The sequence below is a fragment of the Contarinia nasturtii genome, unplaced genomic scaffold (assembly GCF_009176525.2).
Source record: "Contarinia nasturtii isolate CC-2019 unplaced genomic scaffold, AAFC_CNas_1.1 Cnas_scaffold_1182, whole genome shotgun sequence".
Classification (NCBI taxonomy): Eukaryota; Metazoa; Arthropoda; class Insecta; order Diptera; family Cecidomyiidae; genus Contarinia; species Contarinia nasturtii.
Window position 1 is genome coordinate 2,139,603 of NW_022198526.1, and position 20,556 is coordinate 2,160,158.

The 20,556-nt window shown below is 34.8% G+C and overlaps 1 protein-coding gene across 6 annotated transcripts in view; it reads right to left on the reverse strand.

Annotated features, from left to right (window-relative positions):
- The window catches only part of LOC116344740 (protein madd-4), a 68,650-nt gene that overhangs the window by 27,876 nt on the left and 20,218 nt on the right, over positions 1 to 20,556 (reverse strand). For all 6 annotated transcript variants that reach the window (XM_031773458.1, XM_031773462.1, XM_031773460.1 and 3 more), the window contains exons 2-5: positions 10,682 to 10,741; positions 7,736 to 8,134; positions 5,065 to 5,192; positions 2,723 to 2,885 (exon numbers count right to left, since the gene is read on the reverse strand). In XM_031773458.1, coding sequence (XP_031629318.1) covers positions 2,723 to 2,885; positions 5,065 to 5,192; positions 7,736 to 8,134; positions 10,682 to 10,720 — 729 coding nt within the window. In that variant the 5' untranslated portion in view covers positions 10,721 to 10,741. The remainder of the gene's footprint in view (positions 1 to 2,722; positions 2,886 to 5,064; positions 5,193 to 7,735; positions 8,135 to 10,681; positions 10,742 to 20,556) is intronic.

Sequence of the window (20,556 nt, forward strand, 5' to 3'; positions counted from 1 at the left end):
GTAACAAAATGTAAAACAAAAACCGAGCACCAAAATCCATCCATTGGCATTAGCTATAGACTAACTCAACGTAGACGCATTTAAAAGCATTGCATATTTCGATGAGCAACCAATGTGAATGGCAAAAGCACATCGACACACACACACAAATGTCATGTAATAACATGTGCAAAACTTTTTCATAATACAGAATCAAAGTAATTTAACTTTTCTTATTATTATATTTGAAAGATTATTTTTTGGTTGTTATTGCTGTTGCAGCTATTGTTCAGCTGAAAATGTAGACGCAAACGAATGTATTAATGTACGCGTTACACGTAATAGTTTCGCATGTCTATCAGCTTCACAGCGTTTTTCGACATGTACGTTGTAATTTTTGTTGATGATGTTGTTGTTGTTGTTGTTGCTGTATGTTCTTGTTCAAGCGACTAAAATGATGTATTAACTCGAACATAAAACAAAGTTGCACACTACATGCTGAATTTGTCTCCGGAACTTTTCGATTGTATACAAGCCCAATGTATGCCCGGAAGGGAAGGAAATAGAGTTTGTTTATTCACAGCCATAAATACATTCGCAAAACAACGATTAAAATTTTTAATGTCAATGCAATATGGCATCTAGTTTGTTCTATTCGCAGCATCTAATGCAATGCATTCGCTCCACATTCTGTCATTGTCGATGTATGTACCGTAAAATGAGGACAAACACATGAGCGTGTGTGTGTGTGTGTTTCAGATTTGAATTTTGCGCATCGTAAAGCAATAAAATTCCAATTAAAGCACATACGATACATAAAGTCCGGAATATAGTCCATTGTAAAATTTTATTAATCTCTCTCAAGCTCAGTGATCGAATTAAAATGATTGTACGCAATGGCCAAATAAAAACATACAAATATGCTAGGGCTATTGATCCAATTCAATATGTGAATGCAATGCAATGTTATGAACTCAAAATGTTGGCCAAATGTCGTGTTTCATCGTCCGTGTTGACAACACATTCGACTTTCGATACGTTCCGATTGATTCTGGTCGTCATTCATTCCAATATTTAATCAGTAAATTCTCTCATTCAGACGGGCGCTTAGTTAAAATTAAGTGGATTACAAACGAATTTATTGATAAATTTCATTAGCCATTTTGGTATTTTGCAAGTAATAGAATAAACACGACAGGAGTATGTCTCATTTATTCTGTTTAATATGGATTCGTGCTTCATTTTTTTTATTGTGCTGTGCGCGCATTCACTTCGAAATCGTTTACATGCATAAAAGCTCAACACCACTGTATGTATTTGGATGCGATCATTTCGTTCGCAGCTTAATAACTTATATACCATAGAATTTATGGTGCAGCTTTTTCGTGCTGTTTTATGCATGTGTTCAACAAACATACTTAACATTTATGGTAACTTTTTAAAGATATTTGGCTGCATAGCAAATGTACAAACTCTCTCTCTCTCTTTCTCGTGCACACACACACACATACACACAGACAAAATATAGCGCGCGACTGTCTGGCGAATCGTTTTGAACGTCTGATTACTTAATTTGGCTTCTTTGTGTTCCATGCGGATTTACTGTGTGTGAATTGGATTGAACAAAAGTTCGAAGTTAGCAACGCGACCGCACCCACTCATCTTTTTATTATATATGTATACTCGTTTTTTCTTCTCATCTTTGAGATGAAAATCGTAAGATTTCCAATGGCTTTAGACCATGATCTATATATATGGCGTGCGGTACGTAGCACTAAAACACTATTTTTGCTACGCGGAATGCCCATATTTCCATTCATTAGCACATTAAACTTTGGAGAAAAACCACTTTGTACATAATTTAATGAATTGCCCTCACTGTTCGAAGTATAACTGCCCGAGCGCCAACACTTTCCACTTGTGTGCTCTATTTATGTATCTACTATCGCAGTATATATACACGTTACTAACTCGAACGATATAAGTGTTTAATGGATTAATAACTGCATGCATTAAAATCTCTCTTTTACATTCTCGCTCAGAATTTTCAATTTTCCGCCCGGCGCGAGCAACAAACAGCTCGAACGACGAACATTTAAACGTTCTGAGACAAAATATTGCAAATAGCTTTATATTATGGTATCGTATATGAAATGTTATATGGCACACGGATTTTGTATGTGAACACCGCCAAAAGCAATGACTGTACGCAGTTTATGTTTTACGAGGATTTGTTTATTGAATGAATAATTCCACTTAATGATACATATTTTATTCGCTAATTAAATTATTATCGGAAAGATAGCTGAGTGAATGCAAAATGAGTGTGTGGCGTACGGCGCTTATTATGTGCAAAAAAGGGACCAACACTGTGTGTATAAAATAAACGAAAATATATGTGTGCATTGAGTTAAATCAACAGCCATGCATTTTGTATGGATAATGATGATTTGTTTATGGAGTCGATAGAGATTACAGCTGACATTCAATCGAATATGTGTTGTGTCTGTGTGGATCTGTGAATATGGGTTGTGGATCGACATTCATTCGTCTCCATTGTTATGACTAGCGTAATTGTGGATTACGCCGTTTGAAGTCAACGAGCAAAGCGAAATTACCACTTGCCATTTGTAATTTAAACAATTTCATCACATAACTGCCGTTTTAAATAATAAAAATGGCAAGAGAATGTAATATTACTTACTGCACATACACTAAAATTCTAAAAATAAGTAAAACTTACCATGCAACGACCATTTATGCACATGTCAAGACTTCCTATCCGGCATCTCGTGCCATCATTCACTCGACTACTCAGTTGAACAATAACACTCGGCTCCTGATCGATTTCGGTTGCAATATCTGTTTCGCTTTCTCCATTACTTGCCAAATTCACTGGTTTACCTCTGAAAATAGAATGAGATTTGTTTCAATTGTTATTGTTAAAAATGAAGCAATTAGAATGCATTCGTGTACTTTCAATAGCAAACTTATTATCAAGTGGTTAAAAATGTTGTGTAAACATCATTTCATAATTTCCAATAAATGGCTGACTGAAATAACTAGAAAATGTCCAAATTCACCATCGATATCCAATAGCATAAAGTTGAAAACAAATGAATTTCATTCATTTTGAGACGTTCAACTTCGGTTAAAATCTTGATATTTTGTCGGAATTGAACATAAACGAGAAAATATAAATGCCATTGAACGATCTGGCCAAACATTTTGCATTACAAAAACGCACAAAACAACAATGGCCGTTGTGGTTTAATGCATCAATTTGTGGTTTATTTTCCTTATTATTTTCAAAAACAATTCCACATTGAATGTCTCAATTCTTCTCGAAAACAAAAGCCCCAATCATTTTGTATTCATAAATACATACGATCGCATTTATATAACAAAACACCCACACGTGTACACGTGCACATCAGACACACACATACACACACCATACATACATGCAGTTTGGTTAACCGAATACAATACGATTATACCTATTCTCCTTCTCTGTATCATTCTCTTTTTCGGCATTGTCTCGAATATGGGCCATAGACTTTATGCGTTTTGGTTTGCGCATTCATGAATATGTTTATTTCCGATCGGTTTTGTTCTAAAGGCTTAAAGCATTTTAGGAACGATTGTACCGCTTCAACCCCCGCTCTCTTTGTGTCCAATACGAATACATCGACACGGGCCTTGAATAAATAATTTAAATTTTCAAATATTTCACAATGGGGGCAAAAAAAGCATCTCGTTGAATTTATAGTGCCACGATTGAGATGCTTTATTTATGTTCATCATGACCTCACATAATTGAGAGATAAATATATCTTTGGAAGTTTGTGAATTTTCTAAATATATATAACCAGAAAATGTGGAATTTTCAAGAGCCAATCGAAATATTCTACTTATTGAGCAGCTAAATTGAGAGGGAAGAAAGCTTTTCTCTTCATTTATGCAACATATCTCTGTATATATTCATGGAAACTTGTTTAGAGGCAAAGGTGTGTGTCTGTTTATGGAGAATTCAAATCGGAATATCGGTATTATTGGCACGCATCGCATTGCATTCGAAATGAACTGAAGTGAATTCTTGCCGGTAATCGTTCAAGCATCATAGGCAATTTGCAGCAGCCAGCAATGCAGATGGAGAATTTCATGCTACATATAAAATTTAAATGTTTTTCCGGCATCATTGTTCAATAATTTGGAAGACGTGGAAACCCCCCTGAAAGTTAAACGTATGCGTACTTATTCGCTTAAGAAAATCCGAAAAAAACAATACATGTACACAAGTAGCTTGCGTGCGTTTGTTGTGGCCATGAAATAAGTGATTTTCGTTTTGTTTTATTTCATTTTTCGTAAAGATATTTAATGTTCTTCTCAACGGGCCTTAAAATTTAATTGGAAAATTTAATAATGTACAACGCATTTCGATTGCAAGACTTAGATTTGATAACATGTTTTTAATATTTATTTGAGTTCTATTGCTTGGTCGGCGACGTTGAGTATTTTGAAATTGACTAAATTTATGTCAAACTGAGCGGGTACACAGGACAATGTGTGTAATATTCATGAGGCCCAAATGGAATTTAAGAAAATGGACGAAACGTCGAGAAATCTCAGCGGACTAGAAATGGCAAAGCATTCTGAAAATCGTCTCGAAAAACATATCAATGCAAACTCATTAAAATATGCCTTGGAGATACTACTCAATTCATCAAAATAAAAAAAAATAAAAGAAAAAAAACATTCACATTTTGCGTGCAAATCTGTATGCAAAAGAAGAACGATTTTCTGTTGCCTCTGCGCTCATTTTCATATGAATATTTATTCGCTTAAGTTGGATGGCAAGTCTAGTTCCAGTTGAAAATAAAACAGGGATAATGCGAATAGCATTTTACATTTTCTCCATCTTTTAACTATGAATCGTTGGAGCGATGTAATTTGATATGATAAAATACATGTCACATTTCTGCGTTCTATTTGCATTCGGTTATAATGTTAGGTTTAAAGGTAGAAAAAAATATAAATATGTAAAACGAAGAGAGATAGTTTAGAAACGAAGAGTTTACTTACCTACAAGTCAGCGCGCATGGCTCTGACTCGATGTAATGTGGTGTCCATTTAAAGAGACTACCATCGTATGGTGTTTCATCAAATGCCGCACACTGATGAGCTCGAAAATCCTGTGCTTCGGGGCATGGCTGAAAAATAAAACGAAAGAAGAATGATAAAGGAATCTTTTTTTTGCATTCAGTTTAACAGTATAAAAATCCACATAGAATCCATGTAATAATAAAACCGTTAGAATTCGACTAAAATGAAGGGCAGACCAAAAAATGAATGTTGAGAAAAAAAAGTATGCTGACACTAATATTAAACGTATCGCTTAGTGCTGGCAGCGATTTTATTTACATTTCTAATAATTGTAATGACAAAAAATACCACATCGGCGACAAAAAAAGCTCTGACAAAACGCGATTTTACCTTGAAACCACCTTGGAAGATTAATCGAACAAAGCTATTTAACTAGATTTTTAAGCGACACTTTTAAAATGCAGCGCATCCGTTATTCTTCTATTTCAGTCGTTTTATTCGCCTTGCAACATTGTCAGTCGATGGTCGTTTCATGTTTTAAGCGAATGCGAATCATTTCGAATTTGTTGCAAACGATCGAATACAAAGTTATTGGTGTGACTCTTTGGTTAGAAGAAAACGACTTGCTAACCAGCAGTCGAAGTACGTGTACAAAATACCGAATGTCGTTTAAGTGCTCGACTGTGGTTTGGTGAACAGTCATAGAGATAAAATACTGATAAATCGCTAGTTGATTTTTTTCTCTTTCTCTCTCTCTCTCTCTCTGTCTCTCACTCTCTATCAGGGATGCTCTTATACTTGTTTCAGTTAGAATAAAAAGTTGAAAATTTCATAAAAAGTAATTTTGGGTGGTAAAAATATGGCACGATATGGGATTGGCCTTGGTGCCATACATGTTTTCCATCGTGTGAATACACACTTCTACCGATTATCCCTTAATCGTTTCGAGCAGATAAATATTGGAGAGTTTATTTTTCGTTTTTATCACATACTTAAAAATTTCACCGTATCGGATTGCGGTAGATTGCACCAAAAGTTTCTACACCAAATGGTTTCAATCATCAGATTATACGGTATCGTTGAATATGTGCAAATCGTTTTTGCATCGCCGGTGTGGGTACCAACTGTAAACGTTTGCTACACATACACAAACATGCACTTGTTCTTATTACAATAGACTCTGGCAAACTAAAAGCACACACATACACACAAACCGTATCAGCACTATTTTCACCATTAAAACAAATGATGGAAATATTCGCACCGAAAGAAGGTTTTCCGGTTGCGCTTGAAATACCATCCATAACTGCATGTTGTTTTTGTACGGCTTGTGCACACTTCTCAGCTCTCGGATACCATTGGAAAATGTGAAATTTAAGACTATAACAAACATTCTGACGGAGGCACTTTCAATATTTTCGAGAAGTTTTTACACACAACATATCGTAAATAAAATCAAAATTGTAATAAGTAATTGATGGTATATAGTTTGTAACGACGATATGTCGAATCGATACACTTTCTGATATTTTCAATTGCCAATTGGTGTATGGTCCAAAAGTTCTAGTGTGTTTGTTTTATTCGGTATACATCAGTGTGCACTTGTTTGAGTTTCAGTGCAATCAAAGCATCTACAATTGACTTAAATGAATGCCATTAAGACATTCAAAAATGGTTGGCTTTACCAAACATTGAAAGTTGCAAGCAGTGAGAAGAACAAATAAACACACACACACTCATGCACGCACACATCTGATTTTGAGAACTCATTGAAATTTTTGATTTAGCAAAATATTTGCGAAAACTTTTTCTGCATAGTAAGCACTCACGTCGCACTCGTCCTTGTGCAAGTGTACACTTGGCTTTATGCCATTTCATTCTTCATCATTGCTTCAATGTGTATGTGTCGCTTTCAGTCAATCGATCTTTGTCGTTTGTGCTTCGCTTTTTTCTCCATTCAATTTCGTTAAAATTTCCAACAATATTTATGAAACGACAAGAGTGTTTACCAGCATAATGTGAATTTCAATAAAAAGAATCTTTATTCCCAATTGATTTATTAATTTGTCCAGTTGTTTATTGTTATTTTTAGTATATTTTGTATGCTGCATACAACTTGAAAAAATCATTTTCAATGCTTAAAACGTCTTTCATCAAGGCGAAAAGCGAAAAATGGAAGTAAAACTTTTTTTTTTGATGCCTACTTCTAGCATTTACTATAAGACCGTTGTTTTGCTCAAACTATTAGTAAACTCGTGCTCTTTATTTTTGTTTGTTTGCGAATTTGTGTGCCCGAAAAACTTTTTCAATGGCTTAAAACCATAAAGAGCATCCTGTTCCAACTAAAAAGAAATGTTGCAGTGAGAAAAAAAAACGAATTGAATATTACAAAAACAACATAATACTTTCCACTTCGAGGATTGTATTCTTGTCTTTGTGCGTTGATTTGTGGTAAGTAATTTGTGACACTTACAAATCACTTACAAATATAAACCACGATACGAACAACATAAATTTCGCCCCGAACACGGTTCAAAAATCATATCGTGTTGGCAGTATGTCTTTTGATTTAGATTAGTGGTCATTTAAAATACAAAGCGTCTTAATATTTCGTTTTTTGTGTGGTAATTTACGTGAAAATTATGTTTACCTGCATATTACATATTCTGTAGCGGATCGGTTCACCACGACAATGAGTTGAGTGGCAGCGACGAATTTGCTGTTGAATACCACCGTCACAACTCCTTGAGCAGCTACTATATGCCGCCCATGGACCCCATCCATTTTTACCACGTTTCTCTAACTCATTTTCAGTGGCGTCTGGATGTGAAAGCCAAGCATGGCCGCCAAATGTTTTATTACTATGCACATTTTCTGGGTTAATTAGGTTTTGTTGTTGTTGTTGTTGCTGCTGTTGCTTGTGTACGTTGTGATGTCGATGATGTTGATGCTGATGCTGATGCTCTCTATGTTGCTGATAATGATGTTGGTGTTCTCTTGTGTGCCGTTCTTGTGATGCAATTGTGGAAAAAACACACAACAAAATTCCCTGAAAATAGAGACATCAAATTACAAATTAAAAACTGATCGAAATAATTTGGTGTGAAAGAAAACTGTGGAGCAAGCGAACAATCGATATTTTCTCGTTTCCTTCGCTACTGAATTTAAACTGCGGACATTTTAGACTTGTGTAGGAGAGAAAAAAAACTTTCGACATTTCTGACATTTTTAATAGATTAGCCGAAGAATGGATCTTTTCGTCTTTGCTTTTGTTATTTGTTTGCTATTTTGAACCATTCAAAATCGAGGTGGAAAATGTTAAAATAGATTGCGATGTCGTCGTCGTTGTTATTGTTGCGCCGCTGTCGCCGAAGGAATTTCCATTGCCGAAGCTGTTGAGTAAATATTGTTGTAGTTGTCTTGCCGGGGCATTATTCTCGTCTTTGGATTTTATAAAAAATTTACGATTTGCTGACGGAACGATGGAGCACACTTTGTGTACAACAACAACTGGCATTTGCACCGTTATGCTCCTTTCTCTTCGCTTTTTTTTACAATTTGATTGATTAAACCTTCCACTTTAAATTCGAATAAACTTTATGAATTTTTCAAATTGCAAAATTCGGGTTTGCATTCGAATTGGTCATATGAAAACAGAGACATATAGTATAATACGTAAATGGCTGTGCACATCCGTCGAATAAATAAACACTCACTTGCTCGCTCACTCTCTGTCTATCCGATGAGATTTACACAGCTACATTTACACATCGTCGCCGACACACATACCAATCTGTACAGACCAGCACACACAAGCATAGACGACACATAAAAGCTTTATAATGGAAATGTCAATTACCTCTTACTTCATTTGGAGAATTGAGGTAGTGGTTTCAGCAATGATAGAAGGCAGAAAAAAAATATAAAACCAAAAATAGTGAGGTGTGCATGTGTTTGTATCGTTCGTTAGTGGTTTTTTTTGTCTTTCTCACGTGTATTGCACACACACCCACACACACTTGCAGCGAGTAAATGAAAAACAAAACTTTTGAACGAGGTTAATCGCATGAAATATACAGAGATACTTTGAATGCGAGATATAATGCTGAAAAGCACGGCAATCCGTTTTGATCGAGGCAGAGGATAACAGTGTTGCAAAAATCGAATATGCCATTTCGCTTCACCAAATTGAGCGTACTGCCACAGTGTTTGTTTGATTTTTTTTTTTTTTGTATTCCAATATGCAAAGGTATTTTTAGTTTTTCATTTCGATGAATTTTTTAAAAACGGTGTGCAAATATAAAAGAATGATTGTATGCAATGAACATTGCTTCTACTTTATTAGAGAGCTAGCTATCTCTCTATCTCTCTCTGTGTGTAACGGAAGAGTTTGGTTTTAAAGTTACATATGCATAACATCAATTGTGTATTATATTCCGACTACAGCAGCAACAATAATAACGATGACAATGCGAATGCAAAAACAACATTGATGGTTGAGTCGTGCGGAGCTGGATGTGCACTCCACTGTGTTGCACATAGACAATGCTAATGCATATGATTATACAGAACATTGAAGAGGAAAATGATGGCTAAAATGTTCAAAGTTGAAAATGTTTGAGCTTGTGTTGTGCTTCGATATGGTTTTGTATGTGTTCAGGTTGTACAACTGTACATGCACCGCCACCATCACCATTATTCGTTCACCGTTCATCATAGCCAGCTATAACACCGAGAGCAAAGATTGAACATGTGCTTTTCATATGTAAATGTGTTAGTATATACAAAGAGGGATGATGATACAATGCTGCAGTCAGTCTGAATTTCGACATTTTCTGCCATTTCAATGCAAATACGCAATCACTATATTCTGGTATGTCGATACAGATTCAGTCGGTGTATGCTCTGGCTCCGTCTATCTCAGTGCATCGTATATTTTGCATCGCGTTCGGTAACAGATAGACAATTTATTTATTTATAACATAAGTGCGGATAATATGAATACAGGCACTCATCTATCGGAAAATTCCACTTGGTCATACATTGTACTATTCCAAAAATATAAAAAATAAATCCAAACGACTCGACAAGAATCGGCATGAACAATTCATGGACCAAAGACTGGGAGACAAATTTCAAAATATGCGTATATTCAACTATGTGCATCAAGTTTCAAAAACCATATAAATAAATATAGATGCTGATGTTAATAGTTTTGGAATATATTTCGTCCACACAACATGGACGTGCTACGATACAAAAGCTATATGCCTGCTATAATAGATGTTTGTAAAGCGACCGTATGAACGTGTATTGGTGCGGTCCTCTTGCAACGGTATCATCGAAGTGGGAAACTTTTCAACCGAGAGATGGATGTAAATGCAAGCCACGCAAACGATATCATAATATTTATTTAGAGACGAATTCTATGCAAAAGCTATGAAAGAAAAATCAATTCTCTTTTTTTTCGGTTTACCACAATGATAGGACCATCATTAAATATTTTAATGTTTTGTTGCTTCGTAATCTAAAATAATTGTTGTTTGAAATGTTATAACAATCAGCTTATGGAACACAGATGAATGAATCTACTTACCAGTAAAAATGATGAATTCTTTTGTAGAATCATTTTCATCTAGTTTCGATATAGAACAACCTGAAAATAGAGAAAAAGAATACATGCATTTCAAAATTTTGTTTCGTAAATTTATTTAAATTTTTTGATAGAACATTCAGTATGTAGACAGAGAAAGAGAGAAAGCCAAAGAGTGTATTGCATATAAATGTGATAATAAATATTCATGCGATCCGGTGCACGCTTTGTGCGTCACTAAATTGAAACAAGTCAATAAATGTGTTTAATTATGTCATTTTTTGGGTGATTGAATTCGAGCCGTGTTTTTCATCAATTAAATCGACATTTTCTGTTTATTTATAGCTTGATTAAAACGTTTGCATTTCGTTCGAAACGAAATTTATTGAATGAAGACCACACGCGCACGCCAATTTTCATTTTCAAAATATTCAAACGGAGCAAACATTTTAAATGCACGCTTTTATCCAGTCAACTTATTTAACAAATGTTTTTGTTTAATTTTTCATTTGATAGACCAGAATGGTTGACAAACGACTGACCACGCATTCAATACAGACACATGCTTTTGCAAAAGTTTAAACACAATTTGAGAATCAAAACGTTATTTGACTACTGCTGACTATATTGCAGTGACTACAAAATTCCCGGAATATTTTATTCAAAAATAAAATATTGAAAATGTAAGATTGATTTTATCGCCAGCACGTTTTTCGCTCAGTCGATGTTACAATGGAATATCTCAATCGTGTGCTATTATGTAAAAGGAAGCCAAGCACATATAATTGTTAGTTTGGATAAATCCAAATGATATATAAAAGAGTGAGTATTTCCAAGAATGAAAACACGATAGATGTCGAACATGCATTTACTATTAAATTCTCGTATTTTTTCATACGTTTGATTGGTGGATACGTAAATTACATGTAATGGCCATAAAAATAGACATTTGCTATTCGACATAAATTTACGGCAAAATATGGAATTTTTGATGAGAAATTTTAAAATCCATTAACACCAAAATAGAATCCAAACTATTTGATTTATACACGTTATTTCGGCGTGGAAAAATATGAAAAAAAAAGAAACCAAAAACAAAGTGTTGGAAAACCGCTGAAAATACGCTTTTAGTTTGTTTTGAATGGAGCGCCATGAATAATTTATAAAAGTTTGGAGCAAAAATTAGTCACAGGAGAGCACATAATGTATATTACATTCACATTAGAAACAAACTTATGTATCATACTCGTTTTCACATAGTACCATATAAAATGTTCATTGTGTCTGTAGCCGTACTAAAAATAACTGCAAAAAAAAAATGATTTTATGTCTAAAATTTATTGAATTGATTGAGTTAAAAATAGGCAAATTCGAACTTTTAATGAAAGTTCACGTAAATAATGATCAGTTGAATGGCGAAATACATAAAAATTCAAACGTGAACGATGAGTTATTATTTTTATCTGTTATTTTTGCTGCTGTGTGCTCGATCCGATGCGCAAATATCTAGTCACAAGAATTGATTTTGTTGCTCCACAAATAGAAAACTATAAAAAACAAACTGAATCAGAAATTGCCATGCAAATGAATTACGATGCCCCCGTGACAGTTTGCAATGGCGAATCCAATGGCATGCTGGTTATAAATCAAGCGAAGTGTATCATGTTGATTTCAGCTGTACGTGATTTCAAGTGTATTAATGCCATTCTACTGACAATGAGAGACATGGTTTTAAAATGCGACCATTTATTCAATTTCATAGTGAATGGTTTTTCGCATCATGGAAACGAGAACCAGAAAAAAAGTGAATGGAGTGCGCACGGCGAAAAAAAGCACAGGAAATGCTTCAGAAGCGACACATAGATAATGTAGGTATATGAACAAAAAAAAAGCACACCAAATTGTTGGATGAATATTTTCCTAGGCTTAACTGATGAAACACGAGATGCACACAGTTCAATGGAAAAATGGAATTGAATAAGTCGCTGCGCTTGGTTGATATCATACAAACATGTCATGTTTTCGCGGAAAATACGCAAATGCAAATGCATGGCAAATGTTTACCTCAAAAGGCAATTGAAATGGCTTTCAACTTTGTTGGTAATAGTCGATATTTATTATTATAAACTCGATGGATCTCATTCAAATGCAGCATTTATTTCTGTTTTTATTTTGGGAAAAAGAGAAGAAAAATTAATTTCGGTTTTTTTTTTCGTTTGCAATAAATAAACCAAAAATATCGTTTGGTGAATTAAGAAAACGCAGAGAAAACTTTGGAAGTTGCTTGCCAACAAATACGTGCTAGTTTGTCGTTATCGTTAAAATTAAATTATATTTCAACATTCAACGAAACGATAAAACTGCTAAGTTTATTTTTCATTTAATTGCATCATATTTGTCGAAAATGTTTTTTTTTTGTCTTTTGCCAGAGTTTTTCAAACGCATTTTTTCCATCAAAATTGCATGTTGTACATAGTTCATCAGTATTGTATCCTTTTCGTTCTTTTAGTTTCGGATTCTTCTAGTTTTTTTTCTCTCTTTCTCTATTCTCGATCTTTTTAGGTGTTTTCTTTTTTACGATTGTTGTCTATATTAAGTTGCGAATGCATTTATATTCGTGAAGTGCATCGCATGAAAAGTTGAACGTCACTGGGACTACTTAATAAACATGAATTTTTATGATCAGTTTGTTTACAATTCTGTTGTTGTCGTTGTTGATTTTTTTCTTCTTTCTAGCGCTGGTACTCCCATTTGTTGTGTAAAATATGCAAAAAATGTTTGCTGCCGACAAAGTAACAGCGACCTAAATTCGAAATATTCGACACAACAAGAGTGGCAAACTCCTTTCAAATTCCCAGATTCAAAATGGTTTTTTCTTGTTTAGTTTGTTTTTTTTTTTTTTTTTTTTTTTTTGCTGCTGCATCAAGTGCTTGCTGAATTGAATTGTGAATGGTTAAGAGGAGTTTAGTGTTTTTCATTGTACCATTCAAAAATAGAAACAAAAGCTTTGATACACTTTTTATTCAGCAATAAGGATTAACCGGTTTTCATAGCGATACATAATTAGTTACGTCAAAAAGAATCGAATTTTCATTGGAAAATACGGCGCAAACATGAACTTCTTATCCTCATAAAAGAATATTAAAAATACTTGAGTTTATCAATAGTTCATCAGTGAGCATTGTTGAAGGCATCAGGTAAATAGCATTTCAATCCAAACAATGACGTCAAAAGTGGAATTCTATTTTCGAGTTTATTGATTTCCCAGATCTTTCGCTTGCAATATTTTTCTGTTTTTTTTCTGTTATTTAGCACAAGTGTATGTTGTGTACATGGCATGATTTACGTTCAGCGGTTTCGCATTTTCATCGAGTAATTTTTCAAGTTGGCATCAAAGCCAGCCATCTTCTTCAAGCACTTACAAGACTTATCAACCGATAGAAGAGGAGTTGTTTAGCCAATTATTTTCTGTTGCATTTCGTTGCATCTTATCGGTAAAGCAGAGGAAGAAGAAGAAAATATTTGCAAAACTAAAGTCTGAACTTTGTATACAGCCACGAAGAAGTTTATCTAATACTCGGCCAACGTAATTCGCCTCTGGTGATCGATTCTTATTGAATTCGATTTGTTTTTGTCTGACTTTGCTTTTGCTTCTCTGTACAATATGGAGTATTGGTTGTGACTTTTGTTTCGATAGAGAGAACTATCTCTGTCTTTATTTCGTGGTTTTTTACAATTGTCGGGCTTTGGCCGCTCTTTCACTCCAAAATGTGTATTGAGAATAGAGGAAAAAGTGAACAAAACGAGACCAGACATTTATGGATTTAGCACAAAATAAATCGTCTATTCGAAAAGTACACTATCATCGTGAGCAAATGCGGATAAACGATAAATAGGACTGTAAATCCACGACGGTCTCAAGGAAAATGACATGACACACCACACTCAATGCATAAGCATTGGTGTTCAGTCATTTCCTCGAGCAAAAAAAAAAAACAACAAACATACACACACAGAGAAAGAAGTATGTGTGTGAATTTGCGTCGAAGTTGAAGCAAATTTGAAAACAATTTGAAGTAATCTTCTGTGAAATTAAAGAGTATTACAGATAGGTAGAAAAATTTAATTTTGAACATTTGACTGGCATCTTATTGCCCCCAAAAATGTGCTACAAAATCCATCCACTAAACTATATTGCATCGGATCAACCACTTACTTTTTGTCATAAAAAGTTAGCACTAAAAGTTTCTTCGGTAGTAAAATGTGTTAATGGACTCGATACATGAAATTGCACAAGAGATTTAACTTTATCAATTAGACAGCAGCAGTACATACACCGTCTCAACCCTCGATCCGATTGTGTAAGTTCTTCCACTCTATTTGGCTGTGCTGCGACTTTGAATTTGTGGTATGGATGCGTGGGGTTCGGTTGCTTCGTGTACATGACCGAATTAATCTGTTTATTGCAATAAAATGCAATTAAAATTTATTGCCTCTTGAAACACATACCTCGAAGTTGTGCACCATCGTCATGAATGACTTCGTGATCTCGAGTCCGGACACGAACACAAAGGTGGTGGCTTTGAACATGAACAGCATTATTGACACTTATTGAACAATGTGTTTAAATTCTTGCGAAACAATCGGCAGTGGAATGGTCTATTGATTTGACACAAACATGGTTCGAAAGTGAAGATGATATATATGTAAACGTCATGTAATTAATTTGTAACTTAATTCATTAGTTTCCTTTGTGTACTTTGTGTGTCAGTGTGTGTGTGTGCATGAGTGGAATGCTCTTTATTCTTTCAATACGTCACATTGAACAGTTTCAACGTCATTATTAATCTTATGATACAATAATCCGCACAAGCGAAAAGTGCACACACTCGCGCAATTCCGATGCAGTCGCATTTCTATTTGACAACGGAGCGCATTTCAATGATTCGGTTATTGTTGTAGCACAAAAGACAGATAAAGGATTGAAATGCATCGATTAACATTGAATTATGCGCTTTTGCCAAAGGTTCCATTAAAACTCGTCGCTTTCATGGCATTGTGATGAAATTTGAGGCGTTCACAATTTGAACTAACTGCAAGTTCTTAGCAGGCTTAAAGCACACAGCTTTACAAAGATACTTAAATGTTCGACTCACTTTGGATTGGGCCGATCCGCGTGTTTGTAATACAAATACGTGTTGCAAATTCAAACTTCAATACTTAGATTCCCTCATCAAAACGATAGTCAATGGATACATAGTTATGAACGAATGCATGAGTGTGTGTGTCGTATAATAGTTGTGCGAGTGAAAATGTTCGAGAACAATTTTGAAACTAAAATCAGGATGTAAATGAATTACGATGTTAGGTTGAATGGATAGGAGGTTACATTTCGGAATGACGGCGGCGAAACGCTGTGGTATTCACTTTCTGTGCGTGTCAAAGACGCATTGTTCTGTGCATTTAGGATGACAAGGCGAAAATAAAGTTAATTTTCTGGAAGTTCAGTTGATCATTCCGCTTTGTTTTCACCGGCGCACACACACACACACACACACACTGTGTACACGAAGCACAAATTAATGGCAAGTGGGCTTTGTTTTCAAAGAATTAGACAAAACATTTTAAACAAATGAAGAAGAAGATGTTTACAGAAATGGCGAATAAATTATTGTTTAGAATAAAGTCTTCCACTCGATTGAAAGAAAAACAGCGCCGTAATGATGATGATTTGGCCGTGTTACAAATCGACAAAGTTTAACAAGATGGTATACATTTAAAATTATTTGATTTATTTACTGAAATTAAATGGAACATTTCAATTGATTCACATAACACATAATTCGCTGTTCACACGTGCGCACACATACCTACACCGACTATGGCGTACAAGTAAAAATCGATCCAAGCTGTGAAATCCGAATGTTGTAAACGAGCGAGATGACGGTAAATCCGTAAATCGCCAGAAAGCATTATATGTTTTTGTCAATTTGTGAAATATTGCAGAAGATGAGCTGCAATACTCAGACAACATACGCTTTTTTACTTGCTTCACTTGTGCTGCTTCGTATTTTTGCTGAGCATTTCAATAGTTTTTCTTTCGATTTGGTTTTTATTACGGATTATTCGCTTGACCTCCGCCTTTCCGTGTTGTGTGCATCGAACGATAGCACTCATAAATGTTAGTATTGCTGGCGTGTGCAGAAATAAAAAAAATTCGTCTCTCATTAAACTGGTTCGATTTTCTAGCCTTGGGTAGCAAATTCAATCAAGATTATGTAATTTAAAGAGATTTCGATGTGAACCGTTGTTGCTTTGGCCGACGGAGATATAATTTAATACGTATACTCCGAATATTCGCATCCTTGCGCGCTTGTACTTTTGCTGAAAACGAGACCATCGCAATACCGCTTCGTCATTATTTTAATTCATTTTTTATTCAATAATACTGAATTTTGACGGGCGCACCAGAAAATGGGCAAAGCAATTTCCAAAGAAACAACCCGAAATTTCTTTCCCCGCATTCAAAATAATTGATTGGAATTCCGTTAACAGAGAGGGTCAACTCCTTATGACTGACGCATTGAATTGTTTACATCGTTTGTTAAAAACCTTCTGGCTCCTTGTACACTCAACGTTTTCGACTGATTTTATATATTTTTTTTTTACTCTCTTCATTCGAACACTTCTTGTAAGCACAATTAAACATCCTTGAATTTGGCGAAAAAAAAAAACAATACAAGGAATAACGTTTCTTTGAGTGTGCACCACTTGAACAAAGAATTCAACATTATGAACAAAATCAAGATGCTACTGCATTTATTGAGGTCACGTTTTTCTAAAACCGTCCACTCTCTTTGCCAATTTTTCTCCAGCGACTTTTAATTTCTCTTACTTCAACAATAATTTGTCGACTCTTATTTAATATGCTGAGCTTCGTCTGTACTTTGTCACATTTCCGTCTAGTTTTTGCACTTTACCAGATTTCACCAAGACTCTTTTCTTTTCACTCTATCTCTATCTTCCTTTCTTGTGTTATTCTTCGCCCGGTTGGGTTTTTTTTTCTTCATAGCAATATTCCCGGATAGTAGTTAATAAGAAACAATGCAGAGAGGAAAAAAAGAGCATATTCTTTGAGTCGTGAATGTGACAACCAACAAAAACCGACCGAACGACAAAAAAACCATCGGTTTTTAAATCATATCTCCCATTGTAGTTGCTGTTAAGCGATCGCTATGTCCCACTTTTTGTCTCTGTTTTAACAACGGCTTTCGTTCGTTATTCGCATATTTTACACAAAGTGTGTCGAAAAGTAGCGACACACAATGATAGCGCACACCTAAGAAAAACCTCGCCAAAGAAGGTGTTGAAGAGGAAAACTCAACAAATTCTTCTACTGCAGAACAGACACGCAGTAACGTTCATGAGAACGAAAAGAACAAAAATATTCAAAAAAAAAAGAAGATTTTGTCGTCGATAAGGACATGAATAACATAGATTACTCGAACAACGATAATGACAATTATGTAAATGGGAAATGAATGTGGTGGAAATTAAACAAATGCGCGAAAAAGGCTAAAAGACAAGTGTTAAAATGAAAATTAAAGATAAAATTCAAGTGAAACAAAACTACGGCATCAACTATCTTAATTTGATTATTTGCATTTCGTTTCGCGACACAACGGAAAATGTCAAGTGAATTTCTGGAAAATCGGCACAATCAAGCGGATTTGTATTCAAGTGGAATTTCACATTTTCAAACAAAACAATGAAGTAAGTGACAGAAATCTTAATTGTTGTGCATTTTTTTATGCTTGGGAACGAAAAAAACAACGAGCAACCAAAATGCATTTATTCTGGCATCGATTTAATACGGTTTAAATAATTCGGTAGCACAGTTTTCAGTTGAACAGAATCCGCAGCACGGCAGCAGTGTACAAGAGTGACGGTAAATCGATATTTGGTTAGAGGCAAAATAGCGGCCATTGGAAATGAAGTAATTTTCATTTGTGTTGTGACCGTGTTTTTGTCACATTTTTACTAACTAAATAATGAAATAGGAAAATGTTATTTTCAGAAAGCAGTCAAAACCATTAGATGAAATGGTCACCGCATTAAAAATTCATTTACATAATGTCAAAGTAGCAAAAAGAAGCAGAAAATAAAATTCTAGCTCACATATTTACTGGTTGTATGTAACGCTGATTGAACATGCATATATGTATATCTGCCTTTGTTTATGCGATGCGTGCAGATTTACAAAGTTTTCTAGTCGTTTGGTTGTTTGTAATTGTATCGGGGACCAATTTACTAAATCAACTTTGTGTTTAAGTTTTACGCGTAAAACATGCGCTCCCCTCTTCGTCTATCTTATGATTCAGCCTCGACATTTGTATACATCATAAAGTTTGATTGAAATTTTTGCTTGCCAAACAAAACTGGCTGAGACGGAATGGCTGAAACCCCACTAAATTGATTAATATTTAATCACTTTTAATGTGCTCTCAAATGTATTTGGTTTGGCGAAGTCGCGAGTTTTTTTACTATATACCAAAGTTATCATAGAGAGCAAGAATGGTATACGTAGAAACAGTGAATAGGGAATAAATCAATAACGTTGATGCTATGCTACAGTCTCGAATTCTTTACTTTTCCCATCCTGTTATCGCAACGAATTAATACTAAAAGAATAAATCAATAAAAATAAATAGGTCGAATCATATATAATTAATATCACATTGCGGCGCATCTTTTCCTTTTATTGAAAAAAATCGCGTTTCAAATAATTCGTAATGGATATGGTAATTTCTGTAAAGTAATTCAAGAAGTCTCGCCTCTGGTTATCTAATTATGCACATTGTTCATTGTGTGAACTGTACACTTATTAATTTTAATAAACAAACGCTATAAAATCTGAATGATAGTAAATTTATTTGAAACTTAACGAAAATGGCATATTTCAAGGAGCAGTGTGTAGTTGTCACCAATAAAACTAAAAAAGGCCGCAAGTTATTTCGTTGTCGTCGTCGTCGTGTACCATTTTCTTGAGAGCTGGTGTTTCCCGCGTCATTTTCCAAAATTTGTAGCAGTGCAAGCATATTTTTCATTCTTCCGCTCAATTCAATAAGCTGCATATGTGGTTTTGCACCGATAAATATGCGCACAAAATGTAAACAGATTTGCTGGAAGTGCTTGCCATGCCGGCATGTAATATGCGAAACAAAAGTTTCGGGGTGTGATAATTTGGTGAGATGTGTGAAATTGCCAAATTTATATTACTCCTTGTTTATTTGAGTATAGTGAATGTGAACTCGGCGAGAACGTCATTAACTGTATATTTCATAGAATATCGTATATGCGTTTATTTCATCGACTGAAAATTAGATCTCTTTTTAATTATTTTCTTCGTTTGTTCTTCATCGTCGTCGTCGTCGTTTCCATGCAAACGAACGAACTCAAGAGCGAGTTTATGCGTTACCATGTATCGTGTAACATTCAAGTGCATTGGCAAAAATAAGAATATTACGAAGTAAAATTGCATTTCATCGGCACCGACAGCGTATGCAATTTGCCGCTTTTCCATTTTCAATTCATTTAGCTAATTTCTGGCGTTCTGTTGAGAGTCAGCGATAGGACCGATCTACATGTGATTTTGCGCAACGTGTTCTTGCTTTTATAAGTTTTCACGGGGCAAACGTGTTTGATAGTGACAAAATTCAGTGTGCCAACCGAAGTTCCTTGAATTATCAGCGATAAGGAAATTAAATTTTCCAACCAAAAAGTTTTCGCGTAATTTGTAAGTGCACAGCATACACATTCACCCACTCACACATCCACACACACAAAGCGATTTAACTGCTTGGTGAAATAATGACAAT